Source organism: Nerophis lumbriciformis, linkage group LG28, assembly GCF_033978685.3.
Source record: "Nerophis lumbriciformis linkage group LG28, RoL_Nlum_v2.1, whole genome shotgun sequence".
Classification (NCBI taxonomy): Eukaryota; Metazoa; Chordata; class Actinopteri; order Syngnathiformes; family Syngnathidae; genus Nerophis; species Nerophis lumbriciformis.
Genome location: NC_084575.2, coordinates 30,480,567 through 30,496,617, shown reverse-complemented (window position 1 = coordinate 30,496,617; position 16,051 = coordinate 30,480,567). Strand labels below are relative to the sequence as shown.

The window sequence follows — 16,051 nt, the reverse complement described above, 5'->3', positions numbered from 1 at the left end:
GATTGTAAACAAAGGTGGGGGAATTTCCACAAATATCGACAGTAACAATACCAAATAGTAAAGTCTCAGGTCGATATTTTCCACTATCAAAAAAATATTTTTGTCATTTTGTTATTGTTCATAAACTCAGGAAATAAGTCCCTGAATACAAGAGGGCTTTAAGGGCAAAAATCTAAGGATTTCAATCAGAACCAATAATAGAACATTATTCAGATATTTAATGTATATTGTTACACTGTCATTTTGTGTTGTTGTCTGGTTATAATTGTGATAACATTTTGAGTATCAGCATTTGTATTTTGACCAATACTGCCTCTGTGCCTACCTGGTATTGAATTGATACCCAAATATGTAGCATTGCCCTAAACTAATGTAAAGTATCTAAACAACATTTTTTAACAGGGGTGTAGATAAAACATGTTAAAACAGAACGTAATCAGTTGTTAACAGTAAATTAACAAGCAGAATAATAATAGTTTTGAGAAAATAGTACAACCGGATATTAAGTCATATGTTACTGCACATGTCAACAAAGATTATAGACCATATTGGCCATCCCTGGAACATTCTGGTTGTAGATATCATATAACGGATATTTGCATTACCTTAATATGAGCATCTCTGGGAGAAACAACCAGAGCTCCTCGACCCTCTCCTGGAAGCACAATGCAGACGCAAACCCACAGTAGGACCCTCCAAAACGTTGGCATACCCCCCCCAAAAAAAGGCTGATCCCCGAGCATGGCTAAAAACAAGTGCTGTGGGATTTCTGGGAATGTGAGAGAAAGTCTTCACATAAGAACTTGTCTCCCGCCCACAAGCCACCAGGAGGCGGAACCCTCGTTCCCACTCTGTGAGTCAGTGAGTGTTAATGTGTGTTTTCCGAAAAAAAAAGTCATGTGTGGGACCGGGTGAAGAATGCCTGAAGACAAATCTAAACTTGCCCTTTCCTTGCAGGATTTCAGATCAGTTGGTATAAATACTATAAGAAAAATAAACAGTGTGATGCAATAGGGAAGTCTTGTGTAAACTGCACTGTTTGTATAAGAAGGTATGCAGAACTGTCAGTGATGTGCGGTGAGGGAAGGCAGAGCCAGTACCAATTCCCGGTACCTGAGATTTAATACCGATACCCACTCACTCACTCACTCATTCAGCCCTCTTCAGGGCCTTTTGGCGCTTGAGGCAAAACAAGGAATTTCCATCCGGCTCTGTCAGCCACTATTCTGGGGGAAGTCTCAAGGGACAGTCTCTTACTCCTCAGCTCTTATTCTCTGATTCTTCTTCAGGTTTTGTCTTGGTCGGCCTCGGGTTCTCCTCCCTTGAGGTGTCCAATATAGGGATCTTTTCTCGAGAGAAGATGATGGCCAATGTAGAATTTGGATGGTACCTTTAATTGATGTTGTGGTTGTTCTTTCACAGAGTTTTTCAATCGAGATTGCATTTGGCCAGAATATATCCTAAAGATGCAGGCATTTAGGGGGACCGGAGGGTGTGTTCCAACTATCGTGGGATCACACTCCTCAGCCTTCCCGGTAAGGTCTATTCAGGTGTACTGGAGAGGAGGCTACGCCGGATAGTCGAACCTCGGATTCAGGAGGAACAGTGTGGTTTTCGTCCTGGTCGTGGAACTGTGGACCAGCTCTATACTCTCGGCAGGGTCCTTGAGGGTGCATGGGAGTTTGCCCAACCAGTCTACATGTGCTTTGTGGACTTGGAGAAGGCATTCGACCGTGTACCCCGGGAAGTCCTGTGGGGAGTGCTCAGAGAGTATGGGGTAACGGACTGTCTTATTGTGGCAGTTCGCTCCCTGTATAATCAGTGTCAGAGCTTGGTCCGCATTGCCGGCAGTAAGTCGGACACGTTTCCAGTGAGAGTTGGACTCCGCCAAGGCTGCCCTTTGTCACCGATTCTGTTCATAACTTTTATGGACAGAATTTCTAGGCGCAGTCAGGGCGTTGAGGCGATCTGGTTTGGTGGCTGCAGGATTAGGTCTCTGCTATTTGCAGATGATGTGGTCCTGATGGCTTCCTCTGGCCAAGATCTTCAGCTCTCGCTGGATCGGTTCGCAGCCGAGTGTGAAGCGACTGGGATGGGAATCAGCACCTCCAAGTCCGAGTCCATGGTTCTCTCCCGGAAAAGGGTGGAGTGCCATCTCCGGGTTGGGGAGGAGATCTTGCCCCAAGTGGAGGAGTTTAAGTACCTCGGAGTCTTGTTCACGAGTGGGGGAAGAGTGGATCGTGAGATCGACAGGCGGATCGGTGCGGCATCTTCAGCAATGCGGACGCTGTATCGATCCGTTGTGGTGAAGAAGGAGCTGAGCCGGAAGGCAAAGCTCTTGATTTACCGGTCGATCTACGTTCCCATCCTCACCTATGGTCATGAGCTTTGGGTCATGACCGAAAGGACAAGATCACGGGTACAAGCGGCCGAAATGAGTTTCCTCCGCCGAGTGGCGGGGCTCTCCCTTAGAGATAAGGTGAGAAGCTCTGTCATTCGGGGGGAGCGCAAAGTAAAGCCGCTGCTCCTCCACATCGAGAGGAGCCAGATGAGGTGGTTCGGGCATCTGGTCAGGATGCCACCCGAACGCCTCCCTAGGAAGGTGTTTCGAGCACGTCCGACCGGTAGGAGGCCACGGGGAAGACCCAGGACACGCTGGGAAGACTATCTCTCCCGGCTGGCCTGGGAACGCCTCGGGATCCCCCGGGAGGAGCTGGACGTAGTGGCTGGGGAGAGAGAAGTCTGGGCTTCCCTGCTTAAGCTGCTGCCCCCGCGACCCGACCTCGGATAAGCGGAAGAAGATGGATGGATGGATGGATGCAGGCATTTATTTTTTTCAATGGATGAAGTGGTTTTCCAACACCTGGAGCCAAATAGAAGAGGACATTGGTCTTGATGATCTTGATCTTTGTGTGGATGCTAAGTCCAGTTGATCTCCAGATCGATTTGAGCATGGAAGAAGTTTGATTTGCTTTGCCGAACCTTGGATTGACCTCAATAACGCAGTCACTATTTGCTGCCATCTTGCTGCCCAGAGTCCTGTACGTCCTCTGTTGGATTTCCATTGACAGTGAGAGGGTTGGTGGTTGCAATGTTATTCCTCAAGACCGTGGTCTTTTTGTCGTTGACTGTTAGGCCGATGGTACTGGCTGTCTGCCTTTTGTTGTGCATCTTGATACCAGTATGAAAGTAATGCTATATCATCTGCGTAATCCAAGTCTTCCAAGACTGAGGGGAGTCCATCGGATGCCTCTGCGCTTTCCTTTAGTGCTGCATCACATCACCCAGTCAATCGACCGGGAGAACTGTAGGGGCGACAGGACTTGTGTGGACTTAAGTGTTTGGTCTACCTGGTCACATTAAGCTCTTGTCCTTTTACAAGCATGGTGGCATCTGGTTTCTCTGGGACTTCTCCTGGATGCAAGTTTGTGACCTCATACTCAATCCCGCGGTAAAACTGACCCGGAAAACAAACCACCATTGTCCATCGGATGCCTCTGCGCTTTCCTTTAGTGTTGCATCATATCACCCAGTCAATCGACACGGAGAACTGTAGGGCCGACAGGATGCATCCTTGTTTTACTCCGGTTTCCCTGTGTCAGCTCATTGTTGTGAATGACACAACGTTCAAAGTTCTTGTAAAGAGACCGGCTCACGTTGACCAGCTCCTTTAGAATGCCGTAGTGTCTCAAGATCATCCAGAGTGGGTTGCGACGGAGTCAAACACCTGCTTGAAATCTATGTATGTAATGTAGAGTCAGCAGTTCCGTTCACTTGATTGCTCCAGTGTTTGGCAAAAAACAAAGATGTGATCTAAGCAGGTCCTTCCTTTCTAGAAGTCTGCTTGCTCTTCTCGTAGTTTGGTGTCTACGCTGGAGAATAACATGGCAGAAACATTTGCTTTTGAGCGAGAGTAGTGTGATTGCCAACTGATTACCAATACTCAGTGGCCGAGTGGTTAGTGTCCGCCCTGAGATCGGTAGGTTGTGAGTTCAAACCCCGTAGCTTGCTAGCTTGTGCACGCCAGCTTTCTGAGACTCTTATTTTGGTAGCGCAACTGTGCAGTCGGTCTTTGGAGTTTTGACGACAGGTACGGCGCCAGAGTCTGTTGAAATAAAGTGTTTCTCGCCTTCCAGTCGGTAATTTTAATGAGCTGGCAGCAGCCAGCGTCATCTCAGAAGACCCTCGGGTGCCGTGAATGTCAATCAAGTGACGAAAGTGAAGATTTATGATCGCTCATTTTTAGGACTATTTTTTTAATGCCTGGCTGGTGATCGACTGACACACCATCCGAGATCGACCGGTAGCTCGCGATCGACGTAATGAGCACCCCTGGTGTATAGGTTGTAAAAAAAACGTACTAAACATGGAACATTTTTATTTTTATTATTTATTGTCGATTACCTGACCGGTTTGGTCCAAAAAGGGTACAATAATCAGTGTAATGCAGGAAAATGTTGTAAAACTCAAGAGACACTGACGAATATTTCCGTTGGCATCCATGTGTGTGATATAGACTACTTGGATTTTAATTGTGTTCTAAATGGGGAAACAGTGATAGTGACAATTAAACAACTTTTCTCATTAGAAACTAACATTTCTAAAGAGTTTTAAAGAGACCAGACACTATGTAGTCAGAGACCTCTCCATCAATGAGACCAGTTCCGTTATTATGAACGAACCAACAGGGAACATTCTCTCCGTTCTTCACGTCTCTCTTGAAGTCTCTTTGCCAGCCTCTGTGGACCAAAAAAAAAAAACCCCATCAGATTGAGGAAATGGTCTCACATGCTAGACAGATGATTCAGGATTTTACAAGGTGAAAGATGCAGACTTTAGTGTTTGGCCTACCTGGTCACATTAAGCTCTTGTCCTTTAACGAACATGGTGGCATCTGGTTTCTCTGGGACTTCTCCTGGATGCAAGTCTGTGACCTCATACTCAATCCCGCGGTAAAACTGACCTGGAAGATATATCACCATTGTAAGATCATTTATGTTTTATGTTTGGTGTCATTATCACTGAATGACCAAATGCAATTACATCAGTCCCAGGATCAAACTTAAACACTTTCAACACTGTTTTGCCCTAGTGAAGGACTAATTAACTTACTTTGTTATCTTAGTGACACAAATAGCCCCATAAAAACACTACATTTTCAACAAGCTTTATTTAGTATGAATGCACAACACTTCTTACTGTCAGAATAATTGTATGTAAGTTATCACAAAACTCTGTTCCCGGCGAGCAGACAAAAGCTGTCTTTGATCTTACCAAGCAAAAGGCTTGTAAAACTCCACTGTGTACGATGGGAAGCGACATGAAGGTGTCGGTTTCTTTGGTCTATTGTAATCCAAAGGAGGATTTTGTCCTGACCCGAGATCTACAAAGCGGAGAGGAAGCAGGACCTGACGCAAGCTCCAGACATCTTTTCTATAAATAAAGTTGATTTGATTTGATTTGATTTGAACTGTTTTGTGACCGAGGGCAACGGCTGTTTACGACCCCCCTTCCTTTAAAAACAGCTGTTGCCATGTAATCAGGGAAAGTCCAAATAAAAGAGGAGGCGTGCAACCTTTCGTCAGAGCGTGGTGGAAGACTGCGCAAAGGGTACAGCCCAGTCGTTTCTCCTCAATGAGCTAAATTGAATTCTGTCTCTGTTAAATTCCTTGCTTCTTGTCTGTTTAATAGATATCATCGGTGTTTGAACCTGACACTTATATTCAGTTACTGTATTTATGGTGCACCGGATTAAAAGGTGCACTGCCGATGAGCAGGTCTATTCAGGTCTACATACCTGCCAACTTTTGAAATCAGACGCAAAATGATTGATTGCATTCAGACAGGTTAAAATGTTGCTAAAACCATCACTTTTCTATCAGTCACAGTGACTTTTCAAAACAAAAATATTACAGCAAAAATCATATGGGTTGATTGACATGTTTATTCTGTAAGCTAACTTCAATAGTTTGAAATTATTTTGACAGTCAATGCCAGTTAGCCTGTCAACCTTTCACAAGACTTCAATTTGTTAATTGAAAGTATAAACAGTATAAACACTTTTTACAGTAAACAAATGGTAAAACAGTACTAAACAATTCCATAAAAAAAAAAAATTGGTGTCATTATCAACTTTCTGTCCAAGCTTGTATAATCTACTGCCTTGTTCAATTGTAAAAAATATTCTGTGCCTAAAATTCACATTTCTATCACAATTATCATACTGTAAACATGGTAAGATAACTTCATTAAAATTAATAGTCCTGTCAATAGCATGGAATTACAATTCAAATGTAGTTTTTTTGTAAGCCTTTCAAGAGAATTCAAAATATGAAAAATTCATGAAAATTAATTGAAGCCATCAGACACTTGAAAAGTGGCACATCACATCTCTAATGTAATCATTTGAACTTTTCAACAGAAATAGCACTGCAAAAATATTAAGGACATACTTCTGTATTTTGGTAGTTATGCTGTCAACATTTAACAAGATTTCTTCAACTTGGACTTGAAAGCATAAATAGTATAAACACTTTTAACAGTATAACAGTACTAAACAATTCCAATAGATAACATTGGTGTCATTACCTTTTTGTGGCTAAAATCCAAATTTAGCAACGGCATTAGACTTGTGTTTTTTTTTGTCCCAACGTGGTCTTTTACATCGTTAATTCCTCCGTGTCCGATCGAAAAATCTTGTCTGCACAAGGTGCAATTCGCGTAGTTTTCACCCTTTTTGGAACGGATAATTATTCCCGGATAGGCTTTTGAATATTCTTCACGGAATGACTGCAGTTTTCTTTTCGGTTTAAGACTCGTTTGCGATGTTTCTCCGGCTGATTCCATGATCGTTCGCTCGTTTGGAAACAATGGCCTCGTGCTTGGCAGCGGTGCTATAAATAGCCTCGCACATGGCATTCGGAATGGCTCGATAGGAAGTTACGGGAAGCAGTGTCGATTGTCATTGTTGTTACGCGATTTCGTGAATAAAACTTAAAAAAAAAAAAAAAAAATGTAATTAATGAAAAAACTTATTTTTTATCACTGCAACCGTAACCCGGAATAGGTTGATGAAAACCGTACTAATTACAGGAAAACCGGAGTAGTTGGCAGGTATGGGTCTATTTTTTATAAAAAAAGGCGCATTAAAGGGTTCATATTATAATTTTTTTCTAAATGGGAAACACTTCCTTGTGGTCTACATAACATGTAATGGTGGTTCTTTAGTCAAAATGTTGCATAGATTATGTTTTGCAGATAATTTCCAAGTAGCGCGCACATTTTCAGGACTTATGCAGATCCCAAATACACATCAGCAGGTACCAGAAGGTAAGAAAAGTTGGTTTTGCATAATGTTGCGAAACAAAACGCCAGATAATATGTCTGCTAATGGGTGCCATTGTGCGGTCCTTATACACGAAAGGGACAAGCGGTAGCAAATATATGGATGGATGAATGTTTAATGCGCCGACAGTCCATCAAGCGGTGCGGCTTCATAGCTTACTGAAGTTGTACTAAAAATATTTTGATAGATTTTTGAACATTGTGTGTAATGTTCTATATTCTCAATGGAACATTACACGTTTTGGTGTTGTTTACTGGCGTCATCTTGCAGTTTACACGTATCTCTTATGTATGACTGCTATCTACTGGTCACACTTATCGTTACACCATGTACCAAATAAAATTGCTTCGAGGTCGGTAAGCACAACCGGAATTATTCCGTACCTTAGGCGCACTGTCGATTTTTGAGAAAATGAAAGATTTTTAAGTGCGCCTTATAGTCCGAAAAATATGGTAGTATGTGTAATTGTCTGGTTTTGTTTGTTCATCTGTTAGTTGTCAACATAACTCAAAAAGTTATGAGCGGATTTTGATGAAACTTTCTTTTCTACCAGGGCCGTAACTAGGATTTTGACAAATACCGAGGTCAAAAATCGGTTGTCCACCTTATACATAATAAAAGCTCTCACTGAGGTAGAACTATCACAATTACATTATCTAAAATCTTGGTCAGCATGATTTTGTAACAGTCCACTTTTTTTTTAAATATACTTAAGCTGAAGTTTTAACATCCATCCATCCATCCATCTTCTTCCGCTTATCCGAGGTCGGGTCGCGGGGGCAGCAGCCTAAGCAGGGAAGCCCAGACTTCCCTCTCCCCAGCCACTTCGTCCAGCTCCTCCCGGGGGATCCCGAGGCGTTCCCAGGCCAGCCGGGAGACATAGTCTTCCCAACGTGTCCTGGGTCTTCCCCGTGGCCTCCTACCGGTCGGACGTGCCCTAAACACCTCCCGAGGGAGGCGATCGGGTGGCATCCTGACCAGATGCCCGAACCACCTCATCTGGCTCCTCTCGATGTGGAGGAGCAGCGGCTTTACTTTGAGCTTCCCCCGGATGACAGAGCTTCTCACCCTATCTCTAAGGGAGAGCCCTGCCACCCGGCGGAGGAAACTCATTTCGGCCGCTTGTACCCGTGATCTTGTCCTTTCGGTCATAACCCAAAGCTCATGACCATAGGTGAGGATGGGAACGTAGATCGACCGGTAAATTGAGAGCTTTGCCTTCCGGCTCAGCTCCTTCTTCACCACAACGGATCGATACAGCGTCCGCATTACTGAAGATGCCGCACCGATCCGCCTGTCGATCTCACGATCCACTCTTCCCTCACTCGTGAACAAGACTCCGAGGTACTTGAACTCCTCCACTTGGGGCAGGGTCTCCTCCCCAACCCGAAGATGGCATTCCACCCTTTTCCGGGCGAGAACCATGGACTCGGACTTGGAGGTGCTGATTCTCATCCCAGTCGCTTCACACTCGGCTGCGAACCGATCCAGTGAGAGCTGAAGATCCTGGCCAGATGAAGCCATCAGGACCACATCATCTGCAAAAAGCAGAGACCTAATCCTGCAGCCACCAAACCAGATCCCCTCAACGCCTTGACTGCGCCTAGAAATTCTGTCCATAAAAGTTATGAACAGAATCGGTGACAAAGGGCAGCCTTGGCGGAGTCCAACCCTCACTGGAAACGTGTCCGACTTACTGCCGGCAATGCGGACCAAGCTCTGACACTGATCATACAGGGAGCGGACCGCCAAAATCAGACAGTCCGATACCCCATACTCTCTGAGCACTCCCCACAGGACTTCCCGAGGGACACGGTCGAATGCCTTCTCCAAGTCCACAAAACACATGTAGACTGGTTGGGCAAACTCCCATGCACCCTCAAGGACCCTGCCGAGAGTATAGAGCTGGTCCACAGTTCCACGACCAGGATGAAAACCACACTGTTCCTCCTGAATCCGAGGTTCGACTATCAGACGTAGGCTCCTCTCCAGTACACCTGAATAGACCTTACCGGGAAGGCTGAGGAGTGTGATCCCACGATGGTTAGAACACACCCTCCGGTTCCCCTTCTTAAAGAGAGGAACCACCACCCCGGTCTGCCAATCCAGAGGTACCGCCCCCGATGTCCACGCGATGCTGCAGAGTCTTAAAGTTTTAACATATTAAACAATTTTAACTTTACTAAAAAGTGAATTCCAAAACCATAATATTGTTTTTACCACAACCGGGATTCAAACCCAAGGTCTTCTACTTTGCAACGCAAATAAGAACGACACCCACAATTTTGTGTTCATATTCTAATCAATGGCAGAGCATGACGTGACAAGGAATACTATAATTTACATTTCAGTGTGCTTCTTCACGCAAAACGGGTACTTACCCTGATCACGAAGCCCTATGGCAGGCCTGGGCAATTCTTTTGACTTGGGGGGGGCCAAATTTTGAGGAAAAAAATGGGTCTGGGGGCCGGTATATCTATTTTTAGGAACACTAATACAAATCACAATAATGTCTGATTGAATGCTAAACACATTATGACAGACCGCATTTAAAGGGGAACATTATCACCAGACCTATGTAAGCGTCAATATATATACCTTGATGTTGCAGAGAAAAGACCATATATTTTTTTAACCGATTTCCGAACTCTAAATGGGTGAATTTTGGCGAATTAAACGCCTTTCTATTATTCGCTCTCACATCGGGAAGCAATCCGCCATTTTCTCAAACACCGAGTCAAATCAGCTCTGTTATTTTCTGTTTTTTCGACTGTTTTCCGTACCTTGGAGACATCATGCCTCGTCGGTGTGTTGTCGGAGGGTGTAACAACACCAACAGGGACGGATTCAAGTTGCACCAGTGGCCCAAAGATGCGAAAGTAGCAAGAAATTGGACGAAATTTGTTCCGCACACTTTACCGACGAAAGCTATGCTACGACAGAGATGGCAAGAATGTGTGGATATCCTGCGACACTCAAAGCAGATGCATTTCCAACGATAAAGTCAAAGAAATCTGCCGCCAGACCCCCATTGAATCTGCCGGAGTGTGTGAGCAATTCAGGGACAAAGGACCTCACTAGCACGGCAAGCAATGGCGGCAGTTTGTTCCCGCAGAGGAGCGAGCTAAACCCCCTATCGACCCTAGATTCCCTGGCCTGCTGACATCAACTCCAAAACTGGACAGATCAGCTTTCAGGAAAAGAGCGCGGATGAGGGTATGTCTACAGAATATATTAATTGATGAAAATTGGGCTGTCTGCACTCTCAAAGTGCATGTTGTTGCCAAATGTATTTCATATGCTGTAAACCTAGTTCATAGTTGTTAGTTTCCTTTAATGCCAAACAAACACATACCAATCGTTGGTTAGAAGGCGATCGCCGAATTCGTCCTCGCTTTCTCCCGTGTCGCTGGCTGTCGTGTCGTTTTCGTCGGTTTCGCTTGCATACGGTTCAAACCGATATGGCTCAATAGCTTCAGTTTCTTCTTCAATTTCGTTTTCGCTACCTGCCTCCACACTACAACCATCCGTTTCCAGAGGTGGGTAGTAACGCGCTACATTTACTCCGTTACATCTACTTGAGTAACTTTTGGGATAAATTGTACTTCTAAGAGTAGTTTTAATGCAACTTACTTTTACTTTTACTTGAGTATATTTATAGAGAAGAAACGCTACTTTTACTCCGCTACTTTTATCTACATTCAGCTCGCTACTCGCTACTAATTTTTATCGATCTGTTAATGCACGCTTTGTTTGTTTTGGTCTGTCAGACAGACCTTCAAAGTGCCTGCGTTACTGGTGACGTTTCACTCCGTTCCACCAATAAAATGCAGTCACTAGTGACGTTTGACTCCGTTCCACCAATCAGATGCAGTCACTGGTGACGTTGGACCAATCAAACAGAGCCAGGGGTCACATGACCTGACTTAAACAAGTTGAAAAACTTATTGGGGTGTTACCATTTAGTGGTCAATTGTACGGAATATGTACTGTACTGTGCAATCTACTAATACAAGTTTCAATCAATCAATTAAAAGTGTGAAGGAAAAAAGACACTTTTTTATTTCAACCGTACATCCCGTCAAAAGCCTAAAGACTGACTGCACAGTTCCTGTCTTCACAATAAAAGTGCCGCTCCATCGCGCCTGCGCTTTCAAAATAAGAGTCTCCGAAAGCCAGCGCAAACAAGCTAGCAAGCTACGGAATTTGCCGCCAATGTATTTCTTGTAAAGTGTGTGAAAACGAATATGGAAGCTGGACAAATAAGATACCAAAAACCAACCACTTTCATGTGGTATTAGACAGAAAGGAGGAACTTTTTTTCTCCTGCATTTGAAAACGTGGACGTTAAGCACTGCTGTCTGATTACAATCAATGCAAGTCATCAGAATCAGGTAATACACCAACTTATATTCTTGTCAACATGAAAGAAAGGAATCTATATGTGTTAAACATGCATGTATATTCATTAAAACACCTTTAACATGTAAACAAAAATGGCAAAATAAATAAATATAAATGATATACTGTATATATCAATGTATGTGTATATATGTATATATATATATATATATATATATGATATGTGTGTGTATGTTACTCATCAGTTACTCAGTACTTGAGTAGTTTTTTCACAACATACTTTTTACTTTTACTCAAGTAAATATTTGGGTGACTACTCATTACTTTTACTTGAGTAATAAATCTCTAAAGTAACAGTACTCTTACTTGAGTACAATTTCTGGCTACTCTACCCACCTCTGTCCGTTTCAATACATGCGTAATCTGTTGAATCGCTTAAGCCGCTGAAATCCGAGTCTGAATCCGAGCTAATGTCGCTATAAACTTGCTGTTCTATCCGCCATGTTTGTGTGTGTTGGCATCACTATGTGACGTCACAGGAAAATGGACGGGTGTATATAACGATGGTTAAAATCAGGCACTTTGAAGCTTTTTTTAGGGATATTGCGTGATGGGTAAAATTTTGAAAAAAACTTTGAAAAATAAAATAAGCCACTGGGAACTGATTTTTAATGGTTTTAACCATTCTGAAATTGTGATAATGTGATAAGTGGAATTTTACATTTTTTTTACTGAATGAGACACCCAGAATGTACACGAAAATAAAGAATGTGGGATTTACAATATTAAATATGAACGATAAAACACTGAATATTGACAACATATGAACGTCACACCCCCTCTCCATCCACATAAACAACAAAAATGCAAAAAACACAACGAAATATGAACACGCAGGGTAAAAAAAACCCCACCTACAATCTGATACATCTGATATATCACTAAGCTTTAGAACTTTGTTGTAAAAATCTCCTTCCGCGTCTGTCCCTGACACCCGCATTTCAGGCTCGCTCTGGAAACACTCTGTGGAAACGCTCCCCACCCACACTGCTTGGTGCCTCGTCTGAGCTGCTGTGACTTAGATGACCATAGTAACTAATTAGATGACCATAGTAACTAGTATATCATGCAAAAGTGCAGATTCCAACTTTGTATAGTTCAAGACTTACGGTCATTAGAAAACATCACTGCACATCATAATGGCAGCTACACTTTCCTTATTAAAGATCTAAAAAAATTATTTGGGTATGTCCGGCAGAACAGATTAAAAAGCTTAACGGGCCTTAATTTGCCCAGGTCTGCTTTAGGGCATTCTACTTCAGAGGTTCCGCAGTATTTGGTGTGAGAGTGTAGTCATACCGAGCAAACCGTGAACAGAAGGGGACAGCAGGTGTGTGTCCAGAGTGTAGAAACCCAAATAGTCCCGATGGTATGGGTGCTTCTTCCAGACCTTGTGGAGCAAGATCACAAACTTGACAGAATCTTTGAGAGTTATTGTTAGGCTGCGGTCTTTGGTCAGGAGAAGATCCACGCTGGGGAGTAAGAAGGAGAGAAGTTTTGAGCTGTATCAGTCAACAATCTAGTGAGATCTGATACAATGCCTTGAGGATTTTCATTAACAATGTCGGTGAGCTTTTCATTGTCATGTTCGTCGCATGTTTTTTTTTTACTGTGGTTTAGATTGAAAGTCCACTGGATCATGCTGATCTCTCATTGGATGTGCTCGCTCCCCCCCTCACCAGGATCTTCAACCTCTCCCTGGCTCAGGCAGTCATCCCATCCTGCCTGAAGTCATCTACAATAATCCCGGTGCCGAAGAAGTCTCCCATCACCAGCCTGAATGATTACCGACCAGTGGCCCTCACTCCGGTAATCATGAAGTGCTTCGAGCGACTTGTTCTCCAGCACATCAAGGACCATATCCCTCCAGACTTCGACCCCCACCAGTTCGCATACCGGGCGAACAGGTCCACAGAGGACGCCATCGCTGTTGCTCTCCACTCTGCTCTGAACCACCTGGAGCAGCAGCAGAGCTACGTCCGGATGCTCTCTGTGGACTATAGCTCTGCCTTCAATACAATAATCCCGGACAGACTCTGCAATAAACTGGACACTCTTGGCCTCCCCCCTCTCACAAACGCCTGGATAAGGGACTTCCTAACGGACCGACCCCAGAATGTGAGACTTGGCCCGCACCTCTCATCCTCCCGCACGCTGAGCATCGGCTCCCCACAGGGCTGTGTGCTGAGCCCCCTCCTCTACTGCCTTTACACCCATGACTGCAGTCCGGCCCACAGTGACAACCTTACCGTCAAGTTTGCCGACGATACCACAGTGGTCGGGCTCATCTCCAGGGGTGACGAGGCTGCCTACAGAGAGGAGGTCCTGAAGCTGACGGCCTGGTCTTCGGAGAACAACCTCGCTCTCAACACCAGCAAGACCAGAGGGATCATCGTCGACTTCAGGAGGAGCAGCACCGACCCTGCCCCCCTCTACATCAACGGCGAGCGTGTAGAGAGGGTCCACACCTTCAGGTACCTTGGAGTCCACATCTCTAATGACTTCTCCTGGACAGTCAACACCACATCACGTGGGGACGGCGTGGAGCAGTGGAAGAGTGGCCGTGCGCGACCCGAGGGTCCCTGGTTCAATCCCCACCTACTACCAACCTCGTCATGTCCGTTGTGTCCTGAGCAAGACACTTCACCCTTGCTCCTGATGGGTGCTGGTAGCGCCTTGCATGGCAGCTCCCTCCATCAGTGTGTGAATGTGTGTGTGAATGGGTAAATGTGGAAGTAGTGTCAAAGCGCTTTGAGTACCTTGAAGGTAGAAAAGCGCTATACAAGTACAACCATCAATCATCAAGAAGGCTCAGCAGCGGCTACACTTCCTTAGAGTCCTCGGGAAGTACAACCTGAAGCCTGACCTGCTGCTGACCTTCTACCGCTCGTCCATCGAGAGCCTGCTGACCTACTGTATTACGGTATGGTACGGCAGCTGCACTGCAGCGGACAGGGAGAGGCTGCAAAGAGTGGTCAAGACGGCTCAGAAGATCATCGGCCGCCCTCTCCCCTCTCTGACGGACATCTACACCTCCCGCTGCCTCAACAGAGCCAGTGCCATCATCAAAGACAGCACCCACCCTGGCTCTGACCTGTTCCACCTGCTGCCCTCTGGGAAGCGCTACAGGTGCATTAAAACCAAAACAAACAGGCTAAAGAACAGCTTCTTCCCCAGGGCCATAACCATCCTGAACGGACTGCCCCATTGTCCCTCATAACTGCCTTCTCTTCGGTGCAATAACCCATTCCACCTACAACCCTGTTTTTGTTTTGTTTTTTCATGTATATATTCATTTCACACCATATTCATTGCACTTCTACATTTTTTAAATTTTTATATATTTGCACATTGTTTTTCTAGCATGCACACATCGCACTGTATGGAATGGCCTCAATCTCGTTACCTTGCGTAATGACAATAAAGCTGATTCTGATTCTGATTCTGATTCTGGATGGTGCAGTTTTCCAACAAGTTCTGATGGTACAAACACTCACTTGTCTCTTTTGAGGGTCGTTGTGTTCGACCACGGCAACCTGACCCGCTCGCCGTCTTGGAGCACTAAGATGCTGTTGGTGCTCACCTCCAATCTTAGCCCCAACCTTTGCTGAATGATGCCAAAACGCCAGAAGTAGGTGTTCATTTTACCATCGGGAGGCATTTGCTTGTCTCCAATGATCTGGCCATTCACCAAAATACCTGAGGAGATAAAGTGGAATGGCATTGGTCGTAGTCCTTCAGGTTTCAACATGTGTACGGCTCTGGTAATGGGTACATTCGCACCCACCTGCACAAATGTACTTCAAAATGTAACAATCAAAATAAATATGACTTTTTTTTTGTTTACTAGGGCACGCATATATAATGTGCATTAGTTTGACCATTTGAAATCAACGATAATAAAAAGGAGATGCTTGGAAATAGCATAAAAACTTGGAAAAACACGATTCATAGCGTTACTTTTTGGCATACTTGCCAACCCTCACGGATTTTCCAGGAGACTCCCGAAATTCAGCGCCTCTCCCGAAAACCTCCCGGGACAAATTTTCTCCCGAAAATCTCCCGAAACTCAGGCGGAGCTGGAGGCCACGCCCCCTCCAGCTCCATGCGGACCAGAGTCCGCTTTCCCACAATATAAACAGCGTGCCTGCCCAATCACGTTATAACTGTAGAATGATCTGGGCGAGTTCTTGGTTTCTTATCTGGGTTTATTGTTAGGCAGTTTTATTAACATCCTCCCAGCACGGTAACAACACACAACAACAGCACTCACGTTTTGTTTAC

General features: G+C 44.6%; 2 protein-coding genes across 3 annotated transcripts in view; both read right to left on the bottom strand.

Annotated features, from left to right (window-relative positions):
• LOC133571045 (inter-alpha-trypsin inhibitor heavy chain H3-like) overlaps window positions 1-754 on the bottom strand; it is a 69,587-nt gene extending 68,833 nt beyond the window's left edge. The window contains exon 1 of the mRNA XM_061924029.1: window positions 606-754. Coding sequence (XP_061780013.1) covers window positions 606-743 — 138 coding nt within the window. The 5' untranslated portion in view covers window positions 744-754. The remainder of the gene's footprint in view (window positions 1-605) is intronic.
• Window positions 755-4,369: 3,615 nt separating this feature from the next.
• The window catches only part of LOC133571048 (inter-alpha-trypsin inhibitor heavy chain H3-like), a 54,062-nt gene continuing 42,380 nt past the window's right edge, over window positions 4,370-16,051 (bottom strand). For both annotated transcript variants that reach the window (XM_061924048.1, XM_061924047.1), the window contains 4 exons: window positions 15,265-15,466; window positions 13,067-13,239; window positions 4,852-4,963; window positions 4,370-4,739 (listed from right to left, as the gene is read on the bottom strand). In XM_061924048.1, the coding sequence (XP_061780032.1) occupies window positions 4,601-4,739; window positions 4,852-4,963; window positions 13,067-13,239; window positions 15,265-15,466 (626 nt within the window). In that variant the 3' untranslated portion in view covers window positions 4,370-4,600. The remainder of the gene's footprint in view (window positions 4,740-4,851; window positions 4,964-13,066; window positions 13,240-15,264; window positions 15,467-16,051) is intronic.